This window comes from Dermacentor silvarum, chromosome 3 (assembly GCF_013339745.2).
Source record: "Dermacentor silvarum isolate Dsil-2018 chromosome 3, BIME_Dsil_1.4, whole genome shotgun sequence".
Taxonomy (NCBI): Eukaryota; Metazoa; Arthropoda; class Arachnida; order Ixodida; family Ixodidae; genus Dermacentor; species Dermacentor silvarum.
In genome coordinates this window covers 225,452,841-225,467,171 of record NC_051156.1, presented here as the reverse complement: position 1 = coordinate 225,467,171, position 14,331 = coordinate 225,452,841, and the positions used below count along the sequence as shown (strand labels likewise).

General features: G+C 44.1%; 1 protein-coding gene across 1 annotated transcript in view; it reads left to right on the top strand.

The window, feature by feature from the left end:
• The first annotated feature begins 283 nt into the window (after positions 1-283).
• Positions 284-14,331, top strand: part of LOC119446807 (homer protein homolog 2) — a 31,787-nt gene continuing 17,739 nt past the window's right edge. Inside the window, exon 1 of the mRNA XM_037711369.2 lies at positions 284-837. Coding sequence (XP_037567297.1) covers positions 812-837 — 26 coding nt within the window. The 5' untranslated portion in view covers positions 284-811. The remainder of the gene's footprint in view (positions 838-14,331) is intronic.

Genomic DNA, 14,331 nt, shown 5'->3' with positions numbered 1-14,331 from the left:
TAACGATCGAATAAACATAAATACGCATTACATGTTAAAGCATTATAGCGGAACACAGTACTCAAATCTCGCCTGCACGTTTTGTTATACATAGGCTGAACGCGTTGATGCGATCTACGCAGAAATCACGCGTGAAATAGCGGTAAACTCATTGAGCCGCGCGCCGCCGCGCAATTCCAGCATTCGGAGCAAATTCGAAAGACTAAGCATGTAGCCCTCCGACAGACGTTTGGCCGGTGAATTTATCCGAGAGCTTTTTTAGCGAGCGAGCGCCGCATCTTTGACGCACTTTTTATGTTCGTGCAGTGATAGCGCACGGCACACCGCCTGCATTTGTAAGCAAGCCACTCGCACAGTCGCATTCACAGAAGTCTTGTTCGACTTGATGAGACCTTGCGAGCCTACGCGCAGGCGCCGCCTTCCCCTCACGCCCAGCGACCGCAACGCAGCAGCGGCAGCAGCAGCAGGGCCGCAGCAGCGCAGCGCCACCAGCGTGGCTATCCGCGGCCGCGTAGTAGCGTGTGTCTGCCCCCGATATCCGTGTGTTAGGTTGGGCTGCTTATCGGTAGGGCCAGTGCGTCGTGCCTCGGGGAGCCCTGGCCACGACGTCGCAAGGTGCTGCATGTGAACGGCCCGTTGGCGCTGGAGCCTGGTCGGCCAGCACCCGCAGCTAGGAGCCGCGCCGCGGCGGCGGGCGCATGCGCTTGTCAATGGCGGCGGCTCGGGCTGCAGCGCCGCACGCAGCCCCTCGTAGAGGGTTGGCTGACGCTACGCTGGGCCGGCTAGGCGGCCACCTCTGACGCCTTCTCCGATGACTGCAAGCAGTGCCAGTATGGGGTGAGTGAGCCGCACCGCGGACCTCCCCTAAAGCAGAACCCCTTCACGCCTCCAACTTGCCGGCCGAGCCAAACGAAAAAGTTTAATGGAAAGCATGACGGTATTGTTTTCTCTAAATGTGTGAAACTTCAGCCGAGTCATGCGTGTTATGGCTAAACGTATCAGCTACTGGAATCGCATCAAATTAGATGAAGCCGGAATGAGTCTACTTCGTATCAGCATCTGCGTGCACGTACTCGCTTCTAAGTACTAATATTGCGAAACTGCCGCATGCATGTTTGCGTGGTTTTTAATTAAATTTTTCATCGCGACGTTGAAGTGGCTCAGGATTTATGACAAACTGTATAGCCAGACAGCGGTCATCCAGTCTGGTCAACTTTTTTTTCAATTCCAAAGTACTGGTAACTTGTGACTGCTAGCTTGACGGTGCCATCAGCATGTATGCGACGATGAAATGTTATTCATTTGTGCAAATATTGTACAAGATAATGAAGGGATCTAACCAAATATAAAGCTCGCGATTGTTGATCATAGGTTTAGAAAATTATGCATCAGCGCGTTTGTATGTACATCCCATTTTGCACCATCAGAAAGTGGGTTCCAAACTTCACTCTTTCTCAAAAAAAGGGGATGCAAATTCACTTCGTTTAACTTATGTAACTATACATACCAGGTTGGTGCTGTAAATCCACTAGGTTCAGCAACAGTTCGGATTGCACAACATTGCTTCACAACTGCAACCTATTTGTTGCTATTTTCACTGTTTGTAATTATGGTCGGTGTGTCAGAACTCGTTTCTTCAACCTAACCTTGTGTTGTTGTGTTAGCAGATTTGGCACAGCAAATGCGTGTCCGTGTAAGCTAAGGCATTTGCAAAGAGTTCATGTGGGGTTGAGTCACTAGATATTTCAGCAAGACTAGTCTCAACACTCCCTCTAAATGGACACACCTTGAGCATTTGCCTGCATCAGTTGCACAGTGTGTTGTGTGCATTAAACTCGGTAATTATTGAGCAAATTCTACTCTATTCCGCTCAGCCACCTCATGTCGGCTTTAAACGATTGCATCACTAATGATAATGATGAACTTGCCTTCAGATCGGGAAACACTATCTCTGTCGAGGCGTTCCTTGAGCTTGTTTCCTTCTATCTCGGTTCCCTACTGCTTACAGAAGGCAGGAATCTGCATTCGCTCTCATGTTGCCCCTATTTTAAGCGATATGTATGTACCTTAGTAATGTTGACCGTGCACTGAAAGGTAGCATGCAAAAGTTTTGTGAACGATTATTTAGATTTTATAGATAATAAGAGCCAGGATTCACAATTGGCTAATATTATGACAGTGTTCATTGAAAAGGAGAGCCTCAGCCTGAAGTTTACATCTGAGTGCATGGGTGAGGGCTGCATCCAGTTCCTCGACTTGTCGTTGATGTTCTCCCCCAGCCGCGTGTGTTAGAAGCATACACCGTGGTCAGTGAAGCCACTGTTGAATTATACTTTTGGTCACACCAAGCTAGTAAAAAATGCGATAGCATTGTCATGTTTCCACTCTGATGAAAAAATTGTGTCCCCATGTGTTGGATGACAGCCTCAGTGCACAGGCTGAGAAACTGAGGGAGGCTGGTTTTCCCGAAGAAAGGCTATCTTCTGCCGCGGGGGGGGGGAGGGGGAGGGGAAGCATGGCACGTTAAGTATGGTAACAGGAGGGCAGTGCAGCCTGTTGAGCGAAAAGAGCGTAGGATAATAGATATTCTTCCCTACGTCCAGGGATTGACTCACTGCCTAAAAAAGGTGGCCTCTTGCTATGATGTTCGGGTCTTAATTTCTGCCCCCAACAAGATGGGTACGCTTTGTGCAAAAGTTGACCGGCAAACCTTGATCAAGTCGAGGGCTTGGAAAGTTGGCCATGAGGTGAGGCATGTAAACAGTTGCGTCTCATGCCGCACTTTAGTGGTGCATTCAGTTCCACTTTCATGAAATCGTGTGTATGTTGCGCAGAAGGGGCGCTGTATTAGTGTGCGCTTGTGGGAGCACTACAATTCCTTGGATGGCCAAGCTAGCTCACGCTTGTCACACCACTGTCGTGATTGTGAATGCGTCCCCATGTTTGCAAGCACCGCCATATTGTATAGTCACAGGGGGCAGACGCAATGGGAAATTGTTGAAGCAGCTCGCATGGGCAAACCATCGGAAGCATGCGTCACGCAGCCTTCGATTGCCTTGCATTCTAAAGAACTTGAGTACTGAAAAACGTGTTGGTATGCTTATATTTTTTTTCTATACCGGTCCTTTCGGCACACACTTTGATATGTACGCATATTGCATGGGTTTGGCATTAAAGTTTCAGTTGGAAGTCGGCGCTCGTCCTGTGGTTTTTTGTTTCGTCTGTCTCGCTGTCATATACCAATGAGCAAATTTGAAAGTGTTAGCTGATTGAACAGTCTGTTGGCTTGCCACACAATTTCTTGCACTCACTTGCTGCGGATAGCATGTTGCTAAAAATTTCATCGTTATCACCGTTTTTGAGAAGCACTTTAAAGCTCAAATCTTTGCATAACATTCACTATATGGCAAATCAGTTCTGCAAAAGCCTACAAGGTGAAGGAAATTTCATGAAAGGAAAAAAATTACATCCCCCCGACTGTAGCACAAAGTTACAAAGGAAACCCACACGGGTTTCTCAGAAAGAAATCTTTGCAGTTGAAGAAAAATTTGTTGAAAAAATTCAAAGAAAAATCTTAAGGCAAAATATTCTTCGACTGCATAGCTTTCTTTCTGAAAAGCCTGTATGGGTTTCCTTTGTAGCTTCATGCTACAGTCGGGCGGGTGCCAACATTTCCCTTTCAACCCTCAGTATAGGGCACAAGAGGAACAAGCATTATGACTGTGCTTGTCATTGGACATTAGAACAAGCATTTGTACTAACTACAAAATAAGTCGGTATACTATCGTTGTGTATCACATAGTTTATTAGGGGCTGAAAAGGTAGTGGACAGTAATAGAATTAAGATTGGATGTAGCAGTATGAATGAATGTTGAGTATAGGCTGTTGAATTGTGTTACCATTTACATTGCAGAACTGCCTTGTTTGACTAGTTGTATATATATTGTGGTGGAGCCTGGTTTCCTTAAATGGTGTCATATGGTCACACTGAGTGGTTCTCAGTGATTGTCATGTTAGTGACCAGGTGGCGACAGAATTATGTTAAGGTCTGTTATGTTAATTAGCCTCATGAGGTTCTGATGAGTAAGTTTGCTGACTGTATTGCTCAGTAGCTATGTATATGTCGTCATGTGGGCATCGATAGAAGACTGCTCTTTTGGGGGAATAAGGGCTGGCCAAATCCTGCCACATGGCCACTCGTGTTGAATTGGGGCCCTGGGTGGGAGCAGCTTCTCTATTATGACATCCTCATCAGTGCCTCTTGTGCCGCAGTAAGTGCCTGCCACTTGCACAATTGAAACCCCACTTTGTTTGGACATCTTTGCAACATTTTATTTTATTTTAATGGTGCTCTTACAACAGGGTTCCATAAAGTTGTTTATCCTCTTAATTGCTAGTGTTCATAAGAAGTAATAGCTTAGTTGCCAAAATTTTAGCTGTTTTTTTTTTTTCTTCATAACTTAGTCAATGTTCACATTCCTGACAATGCAGAAATAATGGATAATAGACTGTAACAAGATTTACATTTGCAGGCAGCTTTAATACAGATCTGATAAACTCAACAATATGTAGGGACACTATCTCAGTGTTTATGCCTGTTTGTGCCTCTTGAGAGTATTGGGCATTAGTGCATATCAACTGTCCACAAGACCACTTTTTCTCTTTTGTAAGAAACTCGGTATGTGACTGCATGGTACTGTGTAGCAAACAAGCGACTAGTTTTTCTTTTGTTATGTTTAATGCAAACAGTAGTTGCTTCCTGCAATACTGCTTGATCCCCTTGCTCACTTGCCTGTTATTGAAAACAGAGCACCCCCCTTTAGTGTACGAATTATCAGTATGAGGAGGACGGTTAACCCTTTCAGTGTCGCTGACGTACCCGTACATATTCGCATTTCTGTCCCGCTGTGTCACTCACGTCGGATAGGAATGTGAGAACCGTACCAAGATAGTATTTGCCATCATCTGTGTCATTTTTGCTCATTTTACAATATCAGAAAAAAAAAAAAAAACAGAGGCTAGAGGGGTGTCACCTTCCAAAAACATGGCACTGAAAGGGTTAATCAGTACTACGTTATCGTTAGAGATATCATCATCATCATCATCATCAGCCTATATTTTATGTTCACTGCAGGACGAAGGCCTCTCCCTGCGATCTCCAATTACCCCTGTCTTGCGCTAGCGTATTCCAACTTGCGCCTGCAAATTTCCTAACTTCATCATCCCATCTGGTTTTCTGCCGACCTCGACTGCGCTTCCCTTCTCTTGGTATCCATTCTGTAACCCTAATGGTCCACCGGTTATCCACCCTACGCATTACATGGCCTGTCCAGCTCCATTTCTTCCGCTTAATGTCAACTAGAACATCGGCTATCCTCGCTTGTTCGCTAATCCACATCGCTCTCTTCCTGTCTCTTAACGTTACTCCTAAGATTTTTCGTTCCATCGCTCTTTCTTTGTTTGTTGTTTGTTGGAGTATAACAAAGAAACTTGGAGCTTCTTTGTTATACTCCAAGTTTCTGCCCCATATGTTAGCACCGGTAGAATGCAATGATTGTACACTTTTCTTTTCAACGACAGTGGTAAGCTCCCAGTCAGGATTTGGTAATGCCTGCCGTATGCACTCCAACCCAATTTTATTCTTCTGTAAATTTCTCGTGATCAGGGTCCCCCGTGAGTAATTGACCTAGATAAACATACTCCATTACAGACTCTAGAGGCTGACTGGCGATCCTGAATTCTTGTTCCCTTGCCAGGCTATTGAACATTATCTTTGTCTTCTGCATATTCATATTCAACCCAATTCTTACACTTTCTCGATTAAGGTCCTCAATCATTTGTTGTAATTCGTCTCCATTGTTGCTGAATAGGACAATGTCATCTGCAAACCGAAGGTTGCTGAGATATTCGCCGTTGATCCTCACTCCTAAGCCTTCCCAGTCTAAGAGCTTGAATACTTCTAAGCATGCAGTGAATAGCATTGGAGAGATTGTGTCTCCTTGCCTGACCCCTTTCTTGATAGGTAACTTTCTACTTTTCTTGTGGAGAACCAAGGTAGCTGTGGAATCCTTGTAGATGTTTGCTAAGATATTCACGTATGCCTCCTGTACTCCTTGATTACGCAATGCCTCTATGACTGCTGGTATGTCTACTGAATCAAATGCCTTTTCATAATCTATGAAAGCCATGTAGAGAGGTTGATTGTACTCCGCAGATTTCTCTATTACCTGATTTATGACATGGATATGATCCATTGTAGAATATCCCTTCCTGAAGCCAGCCTGTTCTCTTGGTTGGCTGAAGTCAAGTGTTGCCCTGATTCTATTAGAAATTATCTTGGTGAATATTTTATACAATACTGAAAGCAAGCTAATGGGTCTATAATTCTTCAGTTCTTTAACGTCTCCCTTCTTATAGATTAGTATAATGTTGCCGTTCTTCCAGCTCTCTGGTACACATGAAGTTGTGAGGCATTGCGTATAAAGGGCCGCAAGCTTCTCAAGCATGATATCTCCTCCATATTTGATTAAATCTACTGTTATTCCATCTTCTCCAGCAGCTTTTCCCCTGGTCATGTCTTTCAAGGCCCTTCTAACTTCAGCGCTAGTTATAGAAGGAGCCTCTGTATCCGGTTCATCACTATTTTGAATGAAAGTAGCTTGGCTGTTTTGGGCACTGTACAGGTCAGTATAGAATTCTTCCGCTGCTTTTACTATGTCATCGAAATTTCTGATGATATTACCCTGATTATCTTTCAGTGCACACATTTTGCCTTGTCCTATGCCAAGCTTTCTTCTTACTTATTTAATGCTGCGTCCATATTTTACGGCTTCCTCAATCTTTCCCATGTTATAATTTCGAATATCCCTTACTTTTTTCTTGTTGATTAGTTTTGACAGTTCAGCGAATTCTATCTGATCTCTTGAGTTGGACATTTTCATCTTCTGTCGTTTCTTTATTAGGTCCTTTGTTTCTTGGGAGAGCTTACCTACTGGTTGCCTTGGTGCCCTACCTCCCACTTCAATTGCTGCTTCTGAGATCAACCTAGTTACGGTTTCATTCATTACCTCTATGTTGTCTTTATCTTCCTTTTCTAAAGCTGCATATTTGTTTGCAGGCACCAGCCTGAATTGGTCTGCTTTTACCCTTACTGCCTCTAGGTTGGCCTGTTTCCTCTTGACTAATTTCACTCTTTCTCTCTTCAAATTGAGAGAAATCCTAGACCTCACTAACCTATGGTCACTGCACTTAACCTTACCTAATACTTCTACATCCTGCACTATGCTTGGATCGGCAGAGAGTATGAAATCTTTTTCATTCCTTGTTTCTCCATTAGGGCTTTTCCAGGTCCACTTCCTGTTGCTGCGCTTCCTGAAGAAGGTATTCATTATGCGGAGCCTATTCCTTTCCGCGAATTCTACTATCGCTCCTCTTGCATTCCTAGAATCGATGCCGTAGTTGCCAATTGCTTGCTCACCAACCTGCTTTTTCCCCACTTTTGCATTGAAGTCGCCCATGACTAAAGTATACTGAGTTTGCACCTTTCTCATTGCTAGTTCAACATCTTCATAAAACTGTTCTATTTCTTCATCATCGTGACTAGAGGTTGGGGCATAGGCTTATACTACCTTCATTTTGTACCTCCTATTCAGCTTTATTACGACGACTGCTACCCTCTCATTAATGCTGTAGAATTCATCAATGTTGCCCGCTATTTTGTTATGCACTAGAAATCCTACCCCTGATTCTTTCTTATCTGGAAGACCTCTGTAACAGAGGACGTGGCCGTTAGTCAGCACTGTGTAAGCCTCACCAGTTCTTCTAACCTCACTAAGGCCAATAATATCCCAGGAAATGCCTGATAATTCTTCAAATAGTCCTGCTAAGCTAGCCTCACTCGAGAGGGTGCGCGTGTTGAACGTTGCCAGGTTCAGTTTCCATTGGCGGCCTGTCCGGACCCAGAGATTCTTAGCACCCTCTGCCGCGTAGCAGGTCTGACCGCCGCCTTGGTCAGGTGCTCCGCAGCCACTGGGAACTGAGGGCCATGGGTTAATTGTCGGAGTCATGAGGGAGGTAGTGGCCGAATACTGCACCAGGGAGGCCAATTCCTGTTCTGGTGAGGGAGTGACTTTGATGAAGCTTAGTGGGCCTTCCTAGTTTGGTTGCACCTGAATTAGTATAGCCCCACTAGCTCTCGGCGATATATTTTTTTTTCTTGCCGGTGTCAGGCACCACTCCATGCCTGAAAATGTGGTGGACTGATATGAGCTGTATCAAATTGCATATTCACATTGTATGATAGGCCCACTTGCTGTAGTCTCGATGAAGAGATTGGCATTACTGAAAATAACATAAATACTTCTTACCCTTCACAGAATAATTACATGTCTGACAATTTAAAGCATGTCCATAGTATGTAGTCTTATAAATGATCTATGCCAGGCTCACAGCTTCACAGTTAAAGAATGGGCACATTATTAAAACATGGCCTGATAAGTGTAGGTAACTTGAATACTCTGCATACATAATCAGTAAATGTTATCCATGAAATACACAATTTCAAAGCAAATTGACGGGAATGAACTATTTATAGTAAAATAAAGAAAAAGATGTTGTGGTGACATATGTTCATGCAACATTTGATGAACCAAATGTTCCTTTCTGGGTTGGTAATGCTTTGCAAGAGCAAATTTCATGGCTTTGTGGCACTGTAAGTAAACAAGAATACACCTGATTAAGATATGTGAGCCTTATAGATGAAGGATCAGTAATGCTATCATGTGTCAGGCATTGCAGTATTAAAGTGTTATGGTCTGATAGCTTACCATGATTTTTAGTATCTTAAATTATCAATGCTTGTATGCACTGTTCAGTATTCTGATAAGTTGTACGTTTCATAGCAACTGATCATACAGCGTCTTACGTGCATAAGAAAGCGGTTGATCGGGCAGAGCCTTGTCATGCATAACTCGAATCAGTTTTAATGTTGCGTAGTAAGCCACAGAATAAATATCAAATCAAATCTTTATTTCATCTCTGAAGGAGAAATAGTGATGGCATAACTGATGTGGCTGGGGACAAAGGATTGATAAACTCACAAATGTGTTTCTCAGTTGTGTAGAATTAGATATTTTTTAAATTTACTTTCTGCATGTGTAAATTCCAGATGAGATTACTGTCAAATATTGCAGAGAAATGTTTGTTGTATTGAGCCAGAAGGGAAGTGGCATATTGTTGACGAATAGATCTCAATTTAACTTAAGTCATTTGTTTTTTCTAGTTTCCTCCCTGCTTTTATAATTGCTATCACACTGAAAAACATGGATTTTTTTTGGTGATATTGTGCGTGCAGGGAGAAGTCTCTCCTTCTGGCTCGTTTATAACGTCTACTCTGGCTGTGGATAGTTAAAGGGACCCTGAAACACTTTTCTAACATAGTAAGAAAATGTTGCCAATTTGTCGTTGAGGCTGCTGTGAACATGTGAGCCAAGTATTACTGCACTGCATGCAGCAGGGAATTCACAATCTACAATTCACAGCGAAAAATTGCTTGCTCTCGCTTCTGCAATGTCGTCATGCAGCGTCATCGAAAGCAGCTAGGTCCACTATTGCTGTTGGCTGATTTCGTGATCGTAAGAGCATTCTCAATAATATATGATTGCTAATTTTGAGTTAAATAAATGAAAAACATATATATGTCTGTGATCTCAACAAGACTGGAAAATCATTTCATTTTCCCACTGTGCATAGCTACATGCGCTGTGCATGGTGTCCGAGAGGGCAGCAGCGTGCTACATAGTCTAGTTTACCGCAGGCGCCAGGGGATGCTGCGGCAAGCCCTTTAGCCTCCGTAACACTCAACTTTCAGCTGGGGCTTTCCTCTCTTGGCTTCTCCTTTATGTAGCTTCGAGCGTGCTAGCGGAGACGAAAAGAGTGAGAAAGCTGGGTATCGGTGTGATAACTCCGCTTAACTGGATTCTAAAAAATTTTTGCTGCATGAGATTTGTGAGACGACATCCTTTAATAGTGAGGCCAATCTATGATTAGTTATAAAGATTTTCAAAGCCACTCTCAGCACACTCGGTTTTCTTCACGGCCATCACTTTTATTGCAACTGCTTTCTCTCCCCTCCATGCCGATTATTTTCTAAACAGTGCAACTGTAGATTTCTCGCTCTATGTAGAGAGGCAATACTTGGCTCAGGTGTTCAGGTTGTCATCATGTAATGAGTGCGTGAGCCTAATAATACCTGGACAACCGTTCCATGATTCTTCAATCCCACATATGTCCTTTTATTTTTATTTATTTAGTTACCTCACAGGCTCCTGAAGGAGTATTACGTGAGGGGAGAAATACGAGGAAAACAACAAAAAAGGAATAAAAAGAAATTACGCAGTGCTAGCGGGTAAGTCACTAACAAGTCACTAACATAAGTATAAATAACACTACAACGAAGAAAATAAAAGGAGTATATACAACTACGCCAGAGATAACTTAGATACAGTGCGTTTAATGGTGACCACGGAGTAAGATAAGACAGGAGCGCCGACTTCGCTCGTCTGGAAGGGACACATTCTGAAACGTCGGTTCCTGCTTCACAGCGTGTTCGCCCGATGGCGCTACGAATGAAGAAAAACTCTGCAGCGGAGAGGCGGGTCCAACAAACCAAAGGAGCAAAGGCGCGGGGGCTCTCTCGCGGCGCCTGCTTGCCTATCCGTTTTGTCGCCTGCTCCGCGCACGCCCTGACGCCTGTCTTGCGGTTCTTGCGGTTCACAGAGTGATGTTAGCAGGAGAAACAAGTCATGTATCATTTTATTTATTTTATACAGGCGAATGCACGGCGTTTGTCAGGTGGCCTACATGGAACTTTACAAGGCACAGAAACAGAAAATAAACAAATTACGGAAACTAAGACAGAAAGAAAAACTATAGCAAATGGTAAGGCGATATAATGGCAGTTTGGGTGGTCTCAAGCAATGACAGACGACAGCGAAAAGAAGTTTTTATGCAAAAGCTGACGTTTATCACTCTTCTTTATCTGAGCATGCATCAAGTGCTAAGATGCTTCGCTTGCTTCTTTGTTTCTCGCGGTGCTTTTCGTGTCGCCCGGTTCTCTTGCGAGCAGAATCGCCACATTCTCATTAAACATAATAATTGGGAATTCCTGCCAGTGTTTCCTGCTCATTATTTCAGAAGGGAAGCTCTTCTGATTATGTGTCTGCATAACTGGGGGAATCATCTCGAAGGCAAGGCTGAGAATTTACAAGGTAGTCAGCCGGTATTTACACTGGCTAACCTCCTTGTCTTTCTTTTCCTTTCTTTCTCTCTCTCTACATTACGGCATGTCTCTGGACAAGGAAAGGCACCTGCACTGTGTGTAGTTGTAGACAAATTTAAATTGAGCTCCTCTCGTCCTTCCGCATTGGCGTCTTCTGGTTCCTCCTGGCATTCAGCATCATTGAGCTACGCCAGGCTTCCCTAAACAAATTGCAGGAACGGCTCCGCTTCGAAGTGGAGGCACTTTCTTTACATCTAGTAGGACATCGCCTTTGTCTTTACTGAAGTAACTATCAAAAATAAGTTGCTTCTCGAAGTGTCGTGCGCATAGTTTGTCCATTGCTTTAAGCGCTCGCTTATTTCACGAATTTTTTGACGCCACTGGTGCAGTAGTTGAAGATCAGATGGCGAAGCGAAGACCGAAAACTTATCACGTCCTTTGCCATAACCAGATTTACAGCCGGGAACAAAACACTGTCCTGTTGCTCAGTCTCTTCACGCACAAGTATCAAGATACCTTGTTCCGTCAGGCATGAATAAACATACTGCAGACATGGTAAACAAAGCGAGGAAGACGAAAAATTCGCACCTTCGCTTCCGCGCAGATGTAGAGGAGTAAAAAACAAGTACTTCTGTTGTCTTTTTGTACAGCATCATTTATCGTCTGTTTCCTCTAAAGACATCTAAAACTGTTTCGTATGCGTACATAAAAGCGCTACCGCGTGTTTATTTGCGCTTTTATTATTTGTGCGCGTACATTTTTTTGTGTTTGATTGCTGTCAAATTGAGACGGCCGAGGGTCCACGTTTGTATCAGGCGACATGCTCTACGGGTGCCGCGCTGCCAGTTCTGCGCCGCCGCCGCCGACGGTCTTCGCCACTCAGCGCATGCGCACATGGAAGCAAGCTGTTCAGTGTTTTGCACGTGCCTCGACAGATGGCGCTACGCGATGTATAATTTAGCGTTACACGGTTTGTCTCAAGCGAATGCGTTGCGCGGCGGCAGAGTTGGTGCTCCTGTTTATCTTACTCTGTGATGGTGACGCATTAAGGAAATAATACACTTAAACGTGCTCTGAAGGATGCAGGTTTGTAAATGTCAACTATGTCCTCTGGTAGGTCATTCCAATGCTGAATTGCACGTGGCAAAGCCGATGAATTGAATGAAATGGTTCGGCCAAAGATATGTTGGAAACCGTGGTGATTATGCAGACGCTGAGATGTGCGAGGTGGGTGAGTGAGCGGCAGGCTGGATGAGTGCATGCTGTGGATTATTTTGTGAAACAGGCAAAGCGATGCTATCAGTAGCACACCCAGGATCTCTGCCAGGGGGAGGGGGGGGAGAGAGGACAGTTTGCCTTAGTTTGCCAATACCATCTAATAAACAGCACTATTTTCAATTTCTTTACGGGAAATTGTCAAAAAATGCGCTTTTCGCGCAAGTTTGCGAGTGTGCAGACGATTGCGCGTCTCACATCTTAGTTGCAATACTCAAAGGTGCAAGACGGGTTAAACAAGGGGGGGGGGGGGGGGTTAACTCGGCCTCAGTGGGGGGGGGGGGGTTACAACCCCCGAACCCCCACCCCCCACCCGTCGGTGCGCCGCTGGATACTATGATTTTATGTGATTCGAGAGATGAGTGGGACAAGGACAACTTATTGCTAGTTTCGCTACAGTCGCGATGATAATCTCGGGCAATGAAGTGGGCAGCACGGTTTTGAACTGACTTGGGGGTCGCGATTAGGTAAGCTTGATAAGGTGACCAGCTAGGGGCTGCAAATTCGAGTTGATGCCTAACAAATATCTGATAGGCAAGTTGTCTTGTGAGGGCAGAAGCACCAGGAAGATTACGTTTAAGATACCTGAGGGTACCTGAGGCTTTAGCAGTTACATTTTAAATGTGCGCGTACCATGACAGATTAGGTGTAAGGAGAATGCCAGGGTGCTTGTAAAAGTTCAATTCAAGTTAATTACATGCATTAAGAATGATACGTAGTTGTACATATGCAGAAGGAGGTCCCAAGGTTTAATCACTGTTGGCGGACCTCCTGTGCAAGTAAAACTACAAGGTAAAAAAGCAAAGAAATATACATATATAAGTGCATCAGTAACGTTCACTGGTAGAAGGGATTATTTATAGTTTAAAAACGGAAATTGTTTTAGGTTTTCTTAAACGTTTGCAAGGAAGCAGATTCGAGTTGGTGCGTGTAACAGGGTTACCATATTTATTCGATTCTAAGGCGGTCACGATTATAAGGCAGGGTGCCGGTTAGAGGATCCAAGAAAAAAAAAAAAAAATATCGCCTTATAGCGTGGCTTCACGGCATTGCGGCGTGCACTGCCGTAAAGCCACATTATAAGGCGAAAGTCGCGCTGCCGTGAAGCCGCACTACACGGCGAAATTCGTGCTACCGTGGAGCCACACCTAAAGGCAAAGTTCGCATATATGGTGGGGAGTGACTTCGAGGCTAAAGATTCTGGGAAAGAAATCTCGCCTTATATTCGAATAAATACGGTATTATCTAGTGTGTAATCAAAAGCAGTATATGTCTTTTTGTGGGTGAATGTCATAAGTATTTATTAGTGTTAAGGGCCATTTGTGAAGAAGAGCACCAGTTAGTAATACAGAGCAGGATAAGTTTGAAGTAAGTGTAACACCTAAATATTTGTGATTGGTAACCTGTACTATTTCTTGATTGTAAAGTGTGTAAGAACAAAAACTAGGCTGTAATTTACATGTGATCCTTAATAAGACTGTTTTTTGGACATTCCATGTCTCATGTGCAACACGACTGCTCTACCTTCAACACCTGGTCCTTTGACTTTGGTGCTCTTTGTGTCCTAGATGGCTTTGAAGCGTTGTCGGTCGTCATTTACAATTACATAATCTCATCGTCATCAACTGTGGTGTACTCGTCAGCCGTCCCACTGGCTGCTCTGTTACGACACGCAGCGTACGAGTGGAACGATTCCTAGTGCACTGCAGCAGGACTGTGACACATGCTGATGTCTGCACGCTCGTCAAGTATGTTGCTAGTGCTGTCGTTAGTGCTGA